The sequence below is a fragment of the Impatiens glandulifera genome, chromosome 9, assembly GCF_907164915.1.
Source record: "Impatiens glandulifera chromosome 9, dImpGla2.1, whole genome shotgun sequence".
Lineage (NCBI taxonomy): Eukaryota > Viridiplantae > Streptophyta > Magnoliopsida > Ericales > Balsaminaceae > Impatiens > Impatiens glandulifera.
In genome coordinates, this window is record NC_061870.1 from 23,285,782 (window position 1) to 23,304,530 (window position 18,749).

Below are 18,749 nucleotides of genomic sequence, written 5' to 3' on the forward strand. Positions count from 1 at the left end.
TATTCATTCTTCAGTAAATTCCAGTCCCGAAGATAATGAATATTGAGTTGAATTGTTATATGCTGAACTTTCTCCTTATTAAGAACAATCACTCTCCCTTTTTAGAATGCATCAGAAGCTTGGTGATCTGGTTTTTGAGTCCAAGTAGATTGGCTCTCTCATTGTAGCCAACCTTCCAGACTTCTTCCTTCCTTCCTTATTTTCCTACATTATTTTCTTCAAAAACCTTCTTCCCCTGCTTTCCTGCATTATTGTCTTTAGAATTTTTCACAATATTTGATTTTCCTTTTCTTTTATCATGTTTTTCTTGAATGATTTTTTCAGCAATCTCCTTGGGACCTTCCATAACAAACTCTTTGACTTCTTTTGTTTTATTATTTTTCTTTTTCCCCATAGTTGAAGAGCATAACAAATTAATAAAGCAGAGTACATGCAGAAATAGGGCAAATTCGAAACCCTAACGATTTAGTGACAAAATCGTTTCGAAAGACAATCTTCTAAGAACACCAAAGATTAGAGAACATACTGGCGCTCGCAATCAGAAAATAAGCATTCAGAAAAGCTATCAACAAAATTCTAAGAGATTTAGGGTATCGGCATTTACTTCACGAATCGTGTCGTTCGTGCCGATCGTGTTGATCGTTTCGTTCGTACCGATCGTGTCGTCGATTGTGTTGTGTTAATCGTGTTGATCGTGTCGTCAATTGTGTTGTGACAACCGTGTCGATCGTGTTTTAATCGACGAACGACGTTTCTTGTTTTTCTGGTGATGCGATTGAGTTTCTAATTTGTTATTATTACTGAGTTTTTGATACGATGTGCACATTCTTGAAGAAAAATTTTAAGAATTCGTAGTCGAAAAATTTTGTCGAAAAATCACTGGAAATCTCCAAAGTTACGAAATCTTTTAATTTTTTTTGTTTATAAAGTAGTTTTTGATTTGATTAATATTTAGATTACTATAAAAGTTCTTTTGTCCTGATATAAATTTACAAAATAATTCAAAATAAATATATCTTCTTTATCTCTTAGTTAAAGATAAACATTCTTTTTTATTTTTTAAATATGATCAAATGAAACAAAATTCATTATTTTTTAAAAATAAAAATTCATTTTTTTTTTATTTGACTTCAAATTTACAAAAATAAAAATATAACCAAATAGGATTAATAGAAAAATATCAGAAAAGGAGAAATTATGTAAAATATAAGAGAAATAACTAGGGGAGTGATACGTTTAAAATATTTTTGAAAAATAAAAAACAAAAAAAATAGAAAAAGCATGAAATAAAAGAGCACATATTTAACCAAATTAAATCTCAAAATTGTGTATAAAGGAGAATTCATATTTTATAAAAGAGCACATAATGTTTGCATATATATATATATATTCAAATAATTTAAAAACATAAATTTTAATTGAGCGAAGACTTTAAAAAAATTTGACTAAAATTAAAAATATATTATTTTAATTAGGTATGAGAAGAAGAAAGTGTAGTGTATGTCAGTCTTTATTGATTTGTTAATGGACCAAATTTTACGCATGGAATGGAAGACGAGTAGGTCTCCTAATGTTCAGAATTTAATTGTTTTAGTAAACCGGTTTTAAATAAGTTATTTATTTTAATTTCGTGCAATAAAAATATTTTTTTTAATTATTGAATAGTTCGAGATTATTTTAAAATTATAATTATGGCCGGAGAGATGAGTATATACACATAATTAATTTTATTTTATTTTTTTACATAGTTTAACATATAAAAAAAATAATATATTTTAAACAAATTAGTTTTATCATTCTGACTTTATTTAATTATAAAATTAGTTTTCTAAATATCTTTAATCCAAAATTATTTTTCAAAAACACAATTTTTCCTTAAAAAAACAACATTCATTTTTTTACTTCACTTTCCAAGTAGTGAATAAAGAAATACTTGTAAAATAATCTTCCTAAATCTAAAGATGTTACAAAATTGTTTTCAAATTAAAATTAAGAAATGTATATACAATATATTTAACTAAAATATAAATGAATAAAAAACAAAATTATTCTTTGCCTTGTCCCCCACCCACAAAGTTAATATGAGACCATAACAGATACTTCAGATCTTATTTATTTCTTCAATTTAATTATTTTGAATCATTGATTCATTTGTAACTTATTAATTTATTGAGAAATGACAAGGAACAAGAATTATAATGCAAGAAAAATGACAATATTGATATGTAACTACCATTATTGAATTGAAAATTTAATAGAGATATAAATTTCAAATTTTGAATCACAAATAATTCATTTCAACTTTCTTGTCATGTAATTTGGACTCTCTATCATATAATTTTATTTTTATTTTTTGTTTCAAACATTTGAATGACATAGCTATACATAATTAATAATGCATCAACATGGAGATGAATTAAGTAATTAATAATGCAGAGTTAATTCAACTTAATACAATTGAAAATTAAATAACTACACCCTTGCATGCATTTTTAGCAATATAATTATTAATATTGTTTGTCTATAGTCAAATATAAGTTGAAACATTGGCTCTTGCTCCAAATTAATATAAATGAATATTCATATTTGGTCAATTTGTCTCAAAAGTAACAATAGAGTTGATCATTGTGTACATTGAAAAAAAATTAATGTTGTTCAATTGACATAAACAAGTAATATAATGCAAAAAAAAAAAAAAAAACACACAAATCTTTTTAATTGAAAATTTGACTATCTATTATATCATTAACTAAATATTCATTTGAGTGCATATTAATTAATGTATTTATATATAAAATTATAAATATAAATTAATAATCTTAATGTATATAGTAAAAACTGAAGTTTAATTCTCTATTAAAAAACATTATAGGATAAATAATGATTTTATATTGTGATTTTTAAATATATGATTTTTTCAATAAACAATTCAAATGTGTATAAACTAATTAATTAATTGTATTCTCATAAATTTGACTTTAAATTAATAGAGTTCATACTTATAGGAAGCACGTAAGAAACAACCCAAGTCTCCAACCCATTTGTTACTTATATTTACACTATAGGTCATTCCCTATAAATAAAGACCAATTTGTTCAAACCAAAAATAACTAGATCCATATTTCAATTAAGCCAAAAATAAACATAACACATTTTTACCAATCCAACAAAAAATGGAGTGTGGCCGGTTCGGATCAGCTCTAGCCATATGCATAGTTTTGATGATAATCGTATCGATCCCGGTCTCAGCTCAAAGACCGAGCCCAAGTGAGTGCTCTCTAGAGATAAAGAACGGCGTAGCATCGTGTAAGGGAGTGATTTTCGGACTGAATCCTTCCGCCGCATGTTGTAAGCTTGTTAGAACCTTTCACTATGAGTGTGCTTGTCCCGTCATCGATGCTAAGCTGGCTACTCTTCTAACTGTCAAAATCGCGACGAAGGGCCTAAGAGACTGTGGTCGGGATGTCCCTCACAAATTCCAGTGTGGAAGTAAGATTAATAATTAATTATTAACACAATCTCTTGTTAAGTTGATATTTATTTGAACCTAATATTTTTTTTATATGTGACAGGTTTATATTTTCCATGAAGATAAATTTGATGAAGAAAACTTGTGTGGTTGAGAGATGTGTGAGGTTATTTGTATGTCTTATCAATAAATTTGAACTTGTTTGTATGCCTCATAAATAAATTTGAGAACTTGTTTTCTCTTTGTTGGTTGCATAATTTTCTTATTATTCCTATTTAATACTAACTAGAAATTCATGTATGGGATGAATATATAGGTATAAATAAAATAATAAGTGATATAAAAATTAAATAAATATTAAAATCTAATTTATTCTTAAAATTTATCTTTCTTTCGTTATAATTATTTTACAAATATAATATTAATTTTACAGAAAGTGAGTTCAAATAAATTTTAACAAAATATAAGATAAATATAAAATTCTTAAATTCTTACCAATTTTAAAATTAATCAAAATAATAAATTATATAAATAAATAAATTAAAGATATATATATATATATATATATATATCATAACAAAATAAATATATTGTCATAAAATATTTAATAATATGAATAAAAAAAATATTATAATAAAAACTAATCAATTAATTAGAAATACATATTATAATAAAATAAATATATTGTCTTAAAATAATTAATAAATATATATAAAAACGTATTATAAAAATATAAAATATAATTAATGTGTATTTTGTATAATAATAATAATAATATATTTAAATTTGTTACAATATATATAATTATATATACATATACATATTTATATTGATATTGTTTTATTTTTCTATTCAAGAGATATTTTATTTTATACTTAATTTAACAATTTTGTTTCATATATTTAATTATTATTCTTTTTCTTTCTTATAAATTATTATAATTATTTTGGATTTGTATTGTGTTTTGAATATTGATATTTATTTTGTCCTATAAATAATTTAATTATTAAATCACGATAGTATTGTTAATTTATATTTATAATTATAATGTTGTATATAAATATAGAATTCATATGACTAACCATTAAATAAAAAAAATATTTTAAAATTTATCATTAATAAATAAAAGAGAAATAATTGAGAGAGAATTTAGAAAAGAGAACGACAGTTTTGAAAAAATAACAAATTTTCTCTCTTCTATTTTTCCTCACTTATTATTATGGTCACACATTATTTTCTTCCTCATTCTCTCTCCCAAATTCTTTTTCCCCTATAACTTCTCTAAATAAAAATATAATAGGTTTATGTTTTTAAAAATATTTGGTTCTCTCAAATTTATTGTTGTATGTTTATAAAAAACAGTTTATAATTGCTTGGAAAATCATAAGAGTTAAATATGTGCATGTTACATAATCATTAATTTTATATATATATATATATATATATATTTGTAATTAAATACTTTAATTTATGAAAACATGTCAACTTAATCCCCAAAATTTTACTTTTATGAAAAAGTTGTGTTTTAATATATAAACATTATTATAAATACTGAATTTCGTACACATGAATAAAAATATATATAAAATATTATTTATTTATAAATATTTTAGATAAAACTAGTATTATTTAAATTAAATTAATTTAAAATTAGTTTTAGTTGGTTAAAATTAAGTTTAATCTTAAACTTAATATTAACATATATTTTATTCTTTCGGTACTCATTTAATCCTTCAATTGACCATCATATTGTAACTCACACTTTTTTATATGCATTTTTTATGCCCTAGACAAACTACCCACCAATTTTAGTCGACATCAATTGATGACACACATATTATATCTCGTCAAACTCAATCACTAACCCTCCATTAATTGACCATCATATTGTGACTCACACTTTTTCATATGTCTTTCATCCCTCGACAAACCACCCACTGACTCGAATCTTGTGACTCACATTTTTTCATATGTCTCTATCCCTCAAAAAACCACTCACCAATTTTAGTCAACCTCTCTTTTACTCTCATTTCAACAAATCAACAACCAATAACAATTGATCACAGACCTCTTATCCAACATCAAACAAACCACTAACCACCACCCGACATTCATTTCATGACCTCACACTTTCAAATCGTCAAACCAATCATTAATTCCAACATCACACTCGACAAACCACCCAAAACTCGACATTCATCTCGTGACCTCACACTTTCAAATGCTCGTCAAACCAACTACTAATTATGACTTCACACTCGACAAACCACCCACCACCCGACCTTCATCTCGTGACCTCACACTTTCAAATGATCGTCATACCAATAACTAATTCTGACCTCACACACGACAATCCACACACCACCCAACCTCCATCTTGTGACATCTGGGTCATTGGATGAGATCCCAACACTCATCTCATGGCACTTTGTTTGAAATTGATATTTCTTTTATCTTTTTGCCTTTATTTTTTTTTTAAATGCACAAAATATAAAAATAAATATGCCAAATATTTTTTTTTTATATTATTAAGGTTAAATAAATAATTTTGGGAGATGAATTGGGTACTAATTTCATCCTAAATTATTTATTTTAATCTCTGATTTTTTTTTAAATTATTTTAAAATAAATGAGTATAACATTTATCCTAAATAATTTTATTTTTATTATTTTGACTATTTTCTCTAATTAATTAGGCTTTTAATTATTACATTAATTAGTTTAATTCATTGTTATAATTGGGTTTTTGGCATGTAGTTATTTTTTTGATTTTATTTATTTAAAATTAAATTAAAATAATTATTTTAATTTTATAAATTTGTGTAAAATTTTAGTGCTTACGATTATATTAATATTTAGATGGTTATAAAAAGTTATTTTGTTCTAATATAATTTTAAAAAATAATTCAAAATAAATATATCTTCCTTATCTTTTAACTAAAGATAAACATTCTTTTTAATTTTTTAAATAATATCAAATAAAACAAAATTCATTAATATTTTAAATTACACAATAAAAATAAAACCAAATAGGATAAATTAAAAAAATATCAGAAAAAGAGAAATTACGTAAAATATAATATAAAAAGTCGTAGTTGTAATTAAAAGAATTTTTGGTAAATGAAAAAAATATATATATAGAAGAAGCATGAAATAAAAGAACACATATTTAACCAAATTAAATATCAAAATTATTTATATTTAAAGGAGAATTCAAAATATTTATATTTTATAAAAGAAAATAAAAAATTTGTGCATATATATATATATATATATATATATATATTCAAATAATTTAAAATAAAAAAAAAATTAATTGAAGAAGAATGAAAGTTAGGTCAAAATGAGAAGAATAAAGTGTAGTCTAGGTCTGTCTTCACTGTTGATTTGTCAATGGACCAAATTTTACGCATGGAAGACTATGTTCGGAATTTAATCGTTTTAGAAACATCGGTTTTAAATTAGGTTTTTATTTGAATTCCGTACAAGGAATTTTATTTTATTTTTTTAATTCTTTATTTGTTATAATTATGGCCGAAAAGATGAGTATATACCTGTGAAGTTAATATTATTTTATTTTTTACATTGTTTAACATATAAAAAAAAATTATATTTTAAACAAATTAGTTTTATCATTCCGATTTTAATTTTCTATAAAATTAGTTTTCTAAAATATTTCTTAATATCTTTAATCCCAAATTATTTTTCAAAAACACAATCTTTTTTTTTAAGAAATAGCATTTTTTTTTACTTCACTTTACAAGTAGTGAATATAAAGAAATACTTGTAAAATGATCTTCCTAAATCTTTTTAAAATTAAGATATTTATATACAATATATTAAACTAAAATATACATGAATAAAAAACAAAATTATTCTTTGCCTTGTCCCTCACCACAAAGTTAATATGAAGTTGCGCACCCACCCAAGACCATGCCACATCCTTCAGATCTTATTTATTTCTTCAATTTAATTATTTTGAGTGATTGATTCATTTATAATTTATTAATTTATCGAAAACACAAATTATATGACAAAAAAAAAATTGACATGATAGATAACTTTAATGTGTTAGAATTTTTTTAAATTTTTAATCACAAATCATCATTTTAAATTTCTCTCTCATTTAAATTTATCCTTTTATTATATATATTTATATAATTAAAATATAATTTCTTTTTTTAATTAATTTTTTTTCTATATTATATATATATACAATAGAAGTAAATAAAAAATAATTATATATATAATATTTATATAATAAAAATAAATAAAAATATATTAACGTGAATATAAATTAATAAGGAGAAATTTTTTTAAAAAAAAATTCAATATTATATTTATATAAATTAATTAGAAAAATAAATTAATATAAATTATAGGAGAGAGAAAACTTGATAAACGCAGTATATATTGAATCTTTAATTTTTGTTAAGTGGAAACATATAAAAAAAAATGATTTATATATGAATATTTTAAATAAAATAATCCATACGTTTATACATGTATATCAACTTTTATTGATTTTAGAAAATGAAATGTGAGAATATGTTTAAAAATAAATAAAATTTTAAATTAATTATATTTAATTAATTTAATTAAAAAAAATTCTAAAAATTAAATTTGATTTTATTACCATAAATCTCCAAATTATTTAAAATTGAACCCCTGAAATTAATTATTTTAATTAATTTTAAAAAATTGTCAGAAATCAATTACATATTTTATTTAAAAAAAAAAATTAATAAGCAAACTGAAGTTGAACTTTTCGAACCTCGAACTTTTCACCGGAACCCGTTCTAAATGGGGTTTTTTTCCGCGGTTAAACATACCAAAAATATAATAAAAATAATTATTTCTCTTATCATAATATTAAATAAAAATATTTAAGTTAATAATTATATATATATATATAGCGTTATATATAATAAAAATAATTAAATTTCTTATCCTAATTTTATTTATTAAGTATAAGACACATTAAATACATATTTTAAAATTATTATTGTATTTTTTTTATCTTTTACGCGTGCATCCCACGTGAATTACCAGTATTTATTATAATGTTTAACATAAACAGACATTTCTAACATTCGATTTCACCTTTCGGCATGATGTTAGGCCCTAAATTACCTTAGTGGATGAACCCTTAGGTTTTCTCACCAATGTTTGCATTACTCAAACCGACATTCCCAAACTTCGATTACACCTTCTGGCATACATTCTCGATTTCACTTCATCTATCAATGTTCGCGCACCCCCACATATAGTAATTACTTTTAGAGGGATTAAAATCATTATTTAAGTATGAAATTTTACACCACCTATGATTGTTGAAAGAATTTTATAATTATATATATATATCTTTTTTTTGTTAGTTACATTTCGAATAACAATAAATATTATAATATATATATATATATATTATATTATATTGTTATAAATGTTGCGCGTTCATCAAATTTTGTGTAAAAATTAAAATATAAAGTCTTATTAGCTTAGTCTGTTAAAAGGTTTAATTTTACTCGTTTTGTTATGTTGAAAGCTCAAAACATACGTATAACATTTTTAATTTTATTTTTAACCGTTACAAGTTTATGGACGGGTCAACCCACAATCCGACACGAATATTCATTTACTCTCACATATATATCCAAATTAACCATAATTATCGACCCGACAAATTTAAATTAAACATTATTATGAATGTCGTGCGTTCACCAAATTTTGTGTAGAATTTAAAATATAAAATTTTATTAACTTAGTTGGTTAAAGAGATTTACTTATTTTGTTATAAGTTGCAAATTCGAAACATACATATTATATTTTTTATTTTATTTTTAAACGGTTCAAGTTTATGGGCGGGTCAACCCACGATTTGACTCAAATATTCATTTACTCTCACGTATATATAAATTAACCACCGTTATCGACCCGAAAAACTCAAAGCATTATATATATATATATATATATATATATATATATATCATTAGTTGAATATTCATTTGAATATTCATATTATTTAATTATTTAATGTATTTATATATAAAAATATAAATTAATAATCTTAATGTATATAGTAAAAACTGATTTAATTCTCTATTAAAAACATTATATGAGAAATAATGATTTTATATGTGATTTTTAAATATGAGTTTTTCAATAAACTATAATTCAAATGTATTTATAAACCAATTAATTGATTGTATTCTCATAAACTAACTTTAAATTAATAGAGTTCATACTTATATATATATATATATATATAAGGAAGCACGTAAGCAACAACCCAAGTCTCGACCCATTTGTCAAAGTCCCAAGTCTTCAACCCATTTGTCAAGTTTTTTGTTTTCAATCACATGCCAAAGTCCTTATTTACACTATAGGCCATTCCCTATAAATAAAGACCAAATTGTTCAAACCAAAAATAACTAGATCCATATTTCATTCACATCAATCAAGCCAAATAAACCTAACACATTATTATCAATCCAACCAAGAAATGGGGTGTGGCCAGTTTGGATCAGCTCTAGCCATATGCATAGTTTTGATGATAATTGTATCGATCCCGGTCTCAGCTCAGAGCCCGAGCCTAAGTGACTGCGCTATAGAGAGAAAAAATGGCATAAAAGCATGTAAGGGAGTGATTTTCGGACAATTTCCTTCTGCCTACTGTTGTAAGCTTGTTAGAACTTTTCACTTTGAATGTGCTTGTCCCGTCTTCGATGCTAAGCTGGCTGCTCTTCTCGATGTCAAAAAGGCATCGAAGGTCCTAAGAGACTGTCATCGGGCTGTCCCACGCGGATTGAAGTGTGGAAGTAAGATTAATAATTAAGTATTAACATAATCTCTTGTACTTAAGTTAATATTTATTTGAATCTAATATTTTGCTATATTATGTGACAGGCTTATATTTTCCATGAAGATAAATTTGATGATGAAAACTTGAGGGTTGCTGATTGTGTGGTTGAGAGATGTGTGAGATTATTTGCATGTATTATAAATAAATTTGAACTTGTTTGTATGCCTCATAAATAAATTTGAGAAGTTGCTTTTCTCTTTGTTACATAATTTTCTTATTATTTCTATTTATAACTACCTAGAAATTCATATTTTGGATGACTATATAGGTATAAATAAAATTATTAATGATATAAAATTTTAATAAATATTTAAATCTAATTTATTCTTAAAATTTATCTTTCTTCATTATAATTATTTTACAAATATAATATTAATTTTAAAGAAAATGAGTTCAAATAAATTTTAACAAAATATAAGATAAATATAAAATTCTTACAAATCTTAAATATTATTATAAATAAATCAAAATAATAAATTATATAATAATAAAATGATTAAAGATATATATATATATATCATAAAATAAATTTATTGTCTTAAAATATTTAATAATATGATAAAAATATTATAATAAAAAGTAATAAATTAATTAGAAATATATATTATAATAAAATAAATATATTGTCTTAAAATATTTAATAAATAAATATATATACATATTATAAAAAATATATATTATAATTAATGTGTATTTTGTATAATAATAATTATTTAAAATTGTTACCTTATATATACATATTTATCTTAGTATTGTTGTCTTTTTCTATTAAAGAGAGACTTTATTTTATACTCAATTTAACAATTTTCTTTCATATATTTAACCATTATTATTCTTTTTCTTTCTTATAAATTTTTATAATTATTTTGAATTTGTATTGTGATTTGAACATGAATATTTATTTTGTACAAATTAATAATTTAATTATTAAACCACTTAATATTGTTTATTTATATTTATAATTACAATTTTATACATAAATATATAATTGATATGAATAACCATTTAAAATAATTTACTCAACTCATACCAAAAAAATTATCTTAAATAAAATTTATCATTAATAAATAAAAAAAAATATAATAGGTTTATGTTTTTAAATACATTTGGTTCTCTCACATTTATTGATGTATGTTTATAAAAAAAACTGTTTAATTGGTTAGAAAATATAAGACTGAAATATGTACATGTTACATTTTATATATTTATATTTTTAAAATATATAATAAATATTTATTATTTTAATATAACTAAATTAAATTTTAATTTAAAAATATATTAATTCTTGTCTGGTTAAAAGTTATTATATATTTCATTTATTAACTAGAAAAATAATTAAGAATATAAAAAATAATAAAAAAAAGTTTTATCCGTTTTTATATTTAAATCGACCCATAGTTTAATCTATATACTACAGCTCGGTATCCTTTTTCACTGAGGATAAGATTCAAATTAACCAAATACTTCCACATTAATTTATTATTATTTTAATATTAATTTCTTTTACGGAAAAACGGTTAAAATCATTTCATTAAAACTTTAAAAGTGGGAGGGTCAAAAATCAAAGTTAGACAAACCCTAGCTATGATTAAAAGATGACAATCAAAATACCTTAAAGAAACTGATTAGTAGCCATCAAACATACAAAAAACAGAGATTACAAACAAAAATTACAAATTGTATCAAATTCTAATTATCTCAATCATGATTTTTATTTCCATACAAACCTAATGTTTCAACAGGTTTTCTTCCTCTTTCCCTTGTCTTTCCTCTTCCTCTTCTCCTTCCCCTTCCCCTTCCCCTTCCCCTTCCTCTTGTAATGAAAAATGGGTGAACTGAATATGATGATTAGTACTGTCTATTCTCATTTTGATTTTTTTTCTTTATATGAATCCGTTCTAATTTGATAAAAAAATTATTCTTTAGAAATTCTAAGTTCTTCACATTGTTGTTCTCAACTTGAATTTCAAAATCATTGTCTCAGTTTCAGCTTTGGAATTCTTAGCAATTTTGGATTCCTCTATATCAACCTTAGAATTCTATTTTTCCTCTTGATTAGCCTGAGTATATTACTCTCTGTTTTCATCAGCAACCACTTCAACTTGATTGAATTGAGAATTCTCAACTATCTCTTCAATATGATTAGGTTGAGGTTCCACCTCCTTCATCGTACTACTTTCGTCTTGTACATAATTTTCTTTATCTTCTGTTTCCTGATCTTTAACCACATTTTGTTCTGTGATAATAGGCACCTCTGTTTCATTTTTCTGCATCTTTATTTTCTGGCTTTTATGAATTTTTTGATCTTCTTCTTTAGCCAAATCACAATTTGGGCTTGCATGTTAGAAGGTATTGCAAAAAGTACATCTGTATGGCCTCCACTCATAAGTGATTTCCATGACAGTAAGTTTTCCTTTTCTGTCTACTACTGTCATACTATTCAGTAATGTGCTTCTAGGATGCACCTCAATGCTAATTCTAGCAAATGATAGGTGTTTTCCTCCTTCAGTAATTGAGTTCATGTATAATGGCGTACCCAATAAACCTACAAAATGACTAAGGGCTTCTACATTATACATGTGTGCAGGGATATTCCAAAGTTTGAACCATATCTGAGCTGTTTCTTTAGGCTTGCTTAATAGGTTCAAATTTTCAGACCATCTTTCCAACTTCATGCAAATGGATCCAATATATGAATGCCCATTTTCCAGAATTTCATCCAGATTTGATCCCTTCTTAAATTTCAGAAAATAAAGATCATGTACATTCGCTGAAATTTTTTCCAATCCCTTTTCCTCCCATTGCTTCATAAGTGCCTCTTTGGTGACTATGGAGGAAACTCTATCTTTTTCTATGTAGTTTCCCACCACTATATTTTCACATTCATTAACACAATTTTCTTCTACTATTGCAGAAAATTTAAATTCAAAAGGAGAATTCAGTACCTCCATTTTTGTTTGTACATTTCCAAGTAGATTTTTCTTTGTATGCATGATCGATCTTTAGCATTTTTTCCAATGTTGTTTTTCCAGATTTCATTGATTTTCTATGTAGAATTACTTCTAATAGTATAGGTCTTTGATTTAGGAGTATTCATTAACTCTCTCATCGTTGCAACGGATCATTTTACTATCACTTCATATTCATCTTTCTTGAGTAAATTCCAGTATTGGGGATAGTGGATGTTAAGCTGGACGGTTGTGTTTTGTATTTTCTCCTTGTTGAGTATAATCTCTCCTTTCTTAGCATGCATCAGGAGTTTGGTGATTTGGTTTTTTAGTCCAAATAAATTTGGACTTTGATTATACTCTATTATCCAAACTTCTTCTTTCTTGTCTTTGATCCCTACATTATTTTCCAAAAGTTTTTGAGCAGCAATTGGGTCTTTGTTGAATCCATGCACTTTTTCGTTAATAACTTCTTCAACTATTTTGTTCATTTTCTAAATAAATTATATTAATATTTAAATTATTATAAAAAGTTATTTGGTTCAAATTTAGTTTTTATTTGTAAATTTTATTAATTCTTGAGAATATTATTATTATTATTGAACTATTAATACGATTTTTTCAATAACCAAACCAAGTGAAATTAATAAACTACTTATTTTTTTAATACTTTTATTCAAAAAAAAATATAATTTTAATTTTTTATATTATTAAGCATTAATATATATATATATTTTATAATATATGATATAAACTTATTATTTTAATATATTTTAATTAAAATTTTATTTTCAAAATTTATTAATTTTTGAGGTAGATTATATATATATATATATATATATATATATATATATATATATATATATATATATATATATATATATATATATATTAATACTGATTTTTTAATATTTATTTTAAATAAATTTTGAAATATTAATTTTATTTATTTATATTTATTATTAAAATAAAATAAATAAATAAGTTAATATAAAAAAAAATTCATTATTTTAATTAATTGAATTTTCCCTGTAACAAATAAATATAAGATTTATTCAACTTCTATATTATTAATTATTTTAATATATATTTATATTTTTAAAATATATAATAAATATCTATTATTTTAATATAATTAAGTTTATTTTTTAATTATTTGATTTATTAGTTAGAGAGAAATAAATATGAAATATTTTATTAATTTTTTTATATTTATTATTAAAATAAAAAAAATAAATTAATATAAAAAGAAATTCAATTATTTTTATAATTAATTAAACTATCTTTTAATAAATATTATATATATATATATATATTCATCTTCTTGTATTATTAATTATTTATATATATATATATATATATATATATATATATATATATATATATATATATATATATATATATATATATATATATATATATATGTGAATTTTTAAAATATATAAATAAAAACAATTATTATTTTATTATTAAAATTTATTAATTTTAATGTGATTATATATTTAATTTAAGTCATAGATATTCAATTTTTTATATTATTAATTATTTAAATATATATATATAAATATATATATTTATATTTTAAATATATAATAAATATTTATTATTTTAATATAATATAATTAAATTAAAATTTATTAATTTTCACATGGTTAAAGTTATTATACATTTTATTTATTAGTTTGAAAATAGATGAGAGGGATACAAAATGTTTTAGAGTATATATCTTAATTTTTTTTATCTATACCTTATACTTTATATTTTACCTAAATTTTCAATATATAAAAATTCATATATTTAGATAACCTTAATTTTGATATATCTTAATTTTTTATCTATACCTTATATTTTATACCTTACCTAAATTTTCCGTATACAAAAATACATACGTTATGTTTTTTTTTGTATAACTTAATTTTTGTACGGTATCTGTATAACCTTTATACCTATAAGACATATTAAATTAAAAAAAAAAATAATATAATTACTACATAAATATTACACAAAACTAAAAAATAAAAATATTTATCATAAAATGAAATAATCTTTTTAAAATTCAACATTTGTAAAACTAATAAATTTTAAAAACTAAAGTTAATTAAAAAAAAATAGAGTTAACAAAAATAAACATTTATAAAATTATAATCTTCAAATTAGATTAAAGTGGTTAGATAATATTAATAATAATAAATATTAGTTAATTTAGACTTAATTAATAAAAAAGTCAATTTTTTTTGTAAACCATTCAAGTTCATTATTTTTTAATTTTTTTAATCCATTCAAGTTCATCCTTTGTTAATTTTCTTAAACAATTCAATTCAAGTTCATCCTTCTATATTTGTTAAATTCTTTTACTTTTAGTCAATCATTAATCATTAGTACACATAAATGTTTCTATCATTCTAAATTTAAGTATTATTATATATAGATTAAATTATTAATATATTATTATTTTACTTTTAATTAGATTAATATTTAAATGGTTATAAAAAGTTGTTTCTGTTCTAATATAATTTTAAAAAATAATTCAAAATAAATATATCTTCCTTATTTTTTAACTAAAGATAAATATTCTTTTAATTTTTTAAATATTATCAAATAAAACAAAATTTATTAATATTTTAAAATACAAAAAAATCAATTTTCTTTTTTTATTTGATTTCGAATTTACAACCATAAAAATATAACAAAAAAAAGATAAATTAAAATATATATATATATCAGAAAAAGATAAATTATGTAAAATATAATATAAAAAGTCATAACTTTAAATAAAAGATTTTTAAAAAAATAATATAGAAGAAGCATGAAATAATAGATCACATATTTATCCAAATCAAAATTTTGTATATTCAAAGGATTATCAAATAAATTTAAATTTAAAAATAAAAGATTATCTAAATAGTTAAGGAGATAGAAGAGATCAAATTTATTTAAAAATATCACATATTTAACTAAATTAAATCTCAAAATTATGTATATTTTTATAAAAGAAGATAATAAAAATATACTATTATTTATTTATTTATTTATTTTAATTAGGCATGGGAGACTCTTCTTCGTTGGTTGTGAGTGAAGAAGAAAGCTAGGTCAAAATGAGAAGAAGAAAGTGTAGTGTAAATGTGAACGTCGTCACTATTGATTTGTCAATTTCTTTCGCTTTTTCTGCGTCTTCCTTTCAATGTCGATCCATGTAAGAAAGCGCCTAGAAACTCCATTCCATTGCCCAGTTGGACCAAACCAAAAGAGGAAAAGGAGAAAGAAAGAAGCAGGGAAGACGATTAAGTGTCCTTCAACTCAATTACCTTACGATGGGCAGCCATAAAAGAGAAAACCCAGTTGCCACAATTGCCCTTCTGCAACATCCCAAAATATCCCATCTCCATCTCTCCAAGACCCACAAGAATAATGGGTTTTCTCCCTCGTTCACGTGGGCTTTGCTTGGTTCTGAGCTTTCACAGAGAAATAGAGGAAAGCTCTTTCCCCTCTCCCTCTCTGTTTGTTCTGCGTTATTTCCCTTTCTTTATTATTATTATTTCTTCCTTCTTTATTACTCTAGAGTCTAGCCTAGCCGTCTCTGTACTGTCTCTTCATCATCCTCTTTGTCTTCTCCCGGTGGGTGATTTATTTAGTATCTGAGATTGACCATGTCTAAGAAGATGAAAGGGGTTTCATACTATCCTTCTCCATCTCCATATCGAGTATTTGAAGACCCAAATCCAAGACTCAATCATCAAGTTCTTATACAAGACTATCAAGAGCTCCAAAAGGTAATCTTTATGATGCAAGATTCATTCATCGATTCATATGGTTTAATCTTCTATCTTTTCATTATGTGTACATACTTTGGATGTGTTTGATGAGGAAAATGATTGTCTTTTTGAAGTATCTGATGAGCTGATTAACAATTTTTTTAACCTGTGATCTGTGTTCAGTGATTTAGAAGAATTCTTCAAAGATTTGATTGTTGTTCTAGAATTGGATCAGTTATATATAGTTAGAACTTACATACATCATTTTAAGCAAGAAACAAAATCTTGTATCTTTTCATTATGTTCTAGATGATCTGCCTGTCTTCAGTGATTTAAAAGAATTCTTTAAAGATTTGATTGTTGTTGAACTTAGATACATTATTTGAAGCAGGAAACAAAATCCATCAAGAACAGATTGGATAATACGAAAGAGCGAAAATTGGTTTTGTTGGCTGAAGTAAGGTAATACTAGCGTTTTCATGCACTTAATTATTATCAATTTCTTAGTCTACACATGCCTTTTTTGCTCAATTGTTTGTGAAATACATACAAACAGGTTCCTGCAGAGACGATACAAACAGCTTCTAAGAACGAAGCATGATAATAATCTCGGGGTTCAACAGCAGCAGCAGAAAAAAACCCAAAACGAGAGGATTCATATCAGAAACGAAGCTTCACTACATAGGAGAGCTATCCAAAATGTTGTAGCATTTAAGAAGGAGATGAAGATCTTGGATGGGAAAGGTTCTCCTCAACAACAACTTCCTCCTCCCTTGACTCCTCCTAAGAAGAACAAACAGAGGAGAATTGGTGGGAAGAAAGCTATGAATAGTTCATTAGGCTTAAAAAAACCCATTCTTGATTTGAATCAGAAGGGTGAAGCTCCTGTTTTTGACCTGAACCAGATAGCGGTAATGATGTAAATCTTTTTAAGTCGAACTGGAAATGCCTTGTTTGCTTTATTCTCAAATGAGTTGAGCCTTGATCTTTGCAGAGAGAAGATAATGATGAGGCTGATTATTTCTGCCCTGTGACAATTGATGAATCAAGGAAAAATCCCTTGAGCAGAATGGAAGATCAACTGAAGTTTCAGCAGTCATGTAGGAATATGGGGAATGGAAATCGAGCTGGGAAGATGAAAGCTGATTCATGGCAAGATCCAGTTGTTTTGAAGGTCTGATTCATGGCTTCTTAGGTCTGATCAGTCTCCATTTGCTGCGATTATGAAATGTAGATTACAGAAGAACAAATTAAGTCTTGTTTGGTTGTATATATAATTGGGGTTTGTTTAAAGCAATTTGATATATAAATTATTGGTTTTTGAGAAGTATGTGACCATTTGAGCTAAATGTTTTTGTGGCTTATAAATTGTATTAAAAAAATTGAAAAACTAAGTGTTTGAATAAAATATTTTAAATTTTAAAGGGGTGAATGACCTGTGATTTGGTTAAAAAAAACAGATTTATACGTGTTATTTTGTAAGTTATGGTATATATTGAAATATATTTATAAATAAAAAATATATATAATATAATATTTTTAAATAATTAAATTCCAATTTTTATTTCAAAATTTAATTTAAAATATCCATTATGAAATTGTTTTAAATCAATAAATAAATTTTAGTAAATTTATTTTAGTTTTTCGAAATAATTTGAGACTAGTCTCAACTCTAGAAGATTATATATTTTTATTTTAACAATAATATATTTATTATA

General features: G+C 23.5%; 3 protein-coding genes across 3 annotated transcripts; all 3 read left to right on the forward strand.

The window, feature by feature from the left end:
- The first annotated feature begins 3,096 nt into the window (after positions 1-3,096).
- On the forward strand, positions 3,097-3,837 carry LOC124913667. The gene is made up of 2 exons (XM_047454079.1): positions 3,097-3,489; positions 3,573-3,837. The coding sequence occupies exons 1-2, from the start codon at positions 3,174-3,176 to the stop codon at positions 3,587-3,589; spliced, it is 333 nt and encodes a 110-aa protein (XP_047310035.1). The 5' UTR covers positions 3,097-3,173; the 3' UTR covers positions 3,590-3,837.
- Positions 3,838-9,913: 6,076 nt separating this feature from the next.
- On the forward strand, positions 9,914-10,537 carry LOC124913714. Its single transcript, XM_047454129.1, has 2 exons — positions 9,914-10,287; positions 10,376-10,537. The coding sequence occupies exons 1-2, from the start codon at positions 9,972-9,974 to the stop codon at positions 10,390-10,392; spliced, it is 333 nt and encodes a 110-aa protein (XP_047310085.1). The 5' UTR covers positions 9,914-9,971; the 3' UTR covers positions 10,393-10,537.
- A 5,844-nt stretch (positions 10,538-16,381) lies between these two features.
- Positions 16,382-18,358, forward strand: LOC124915211. The gene is made up of 4 exons (XM_047455888.1): positions 16,382-17,049; positions 17,423-17,493; positions 17,588-17,942; positions 18,026-18,358. The coding sequence occupies exons 1-4, from the start codon at positions 16,927-16,929 to the stop codon at positions 18,209-18,211; spliced, it is 735 nt and encodes a 244-aa protein (XP_047311844.1). The 5' UTR covers positions 16,382-16,926; the 3' UTR covers positions 18,212-18,358.
- Positions 18,359-18,749: the final 391 nt, after the last annotated feature.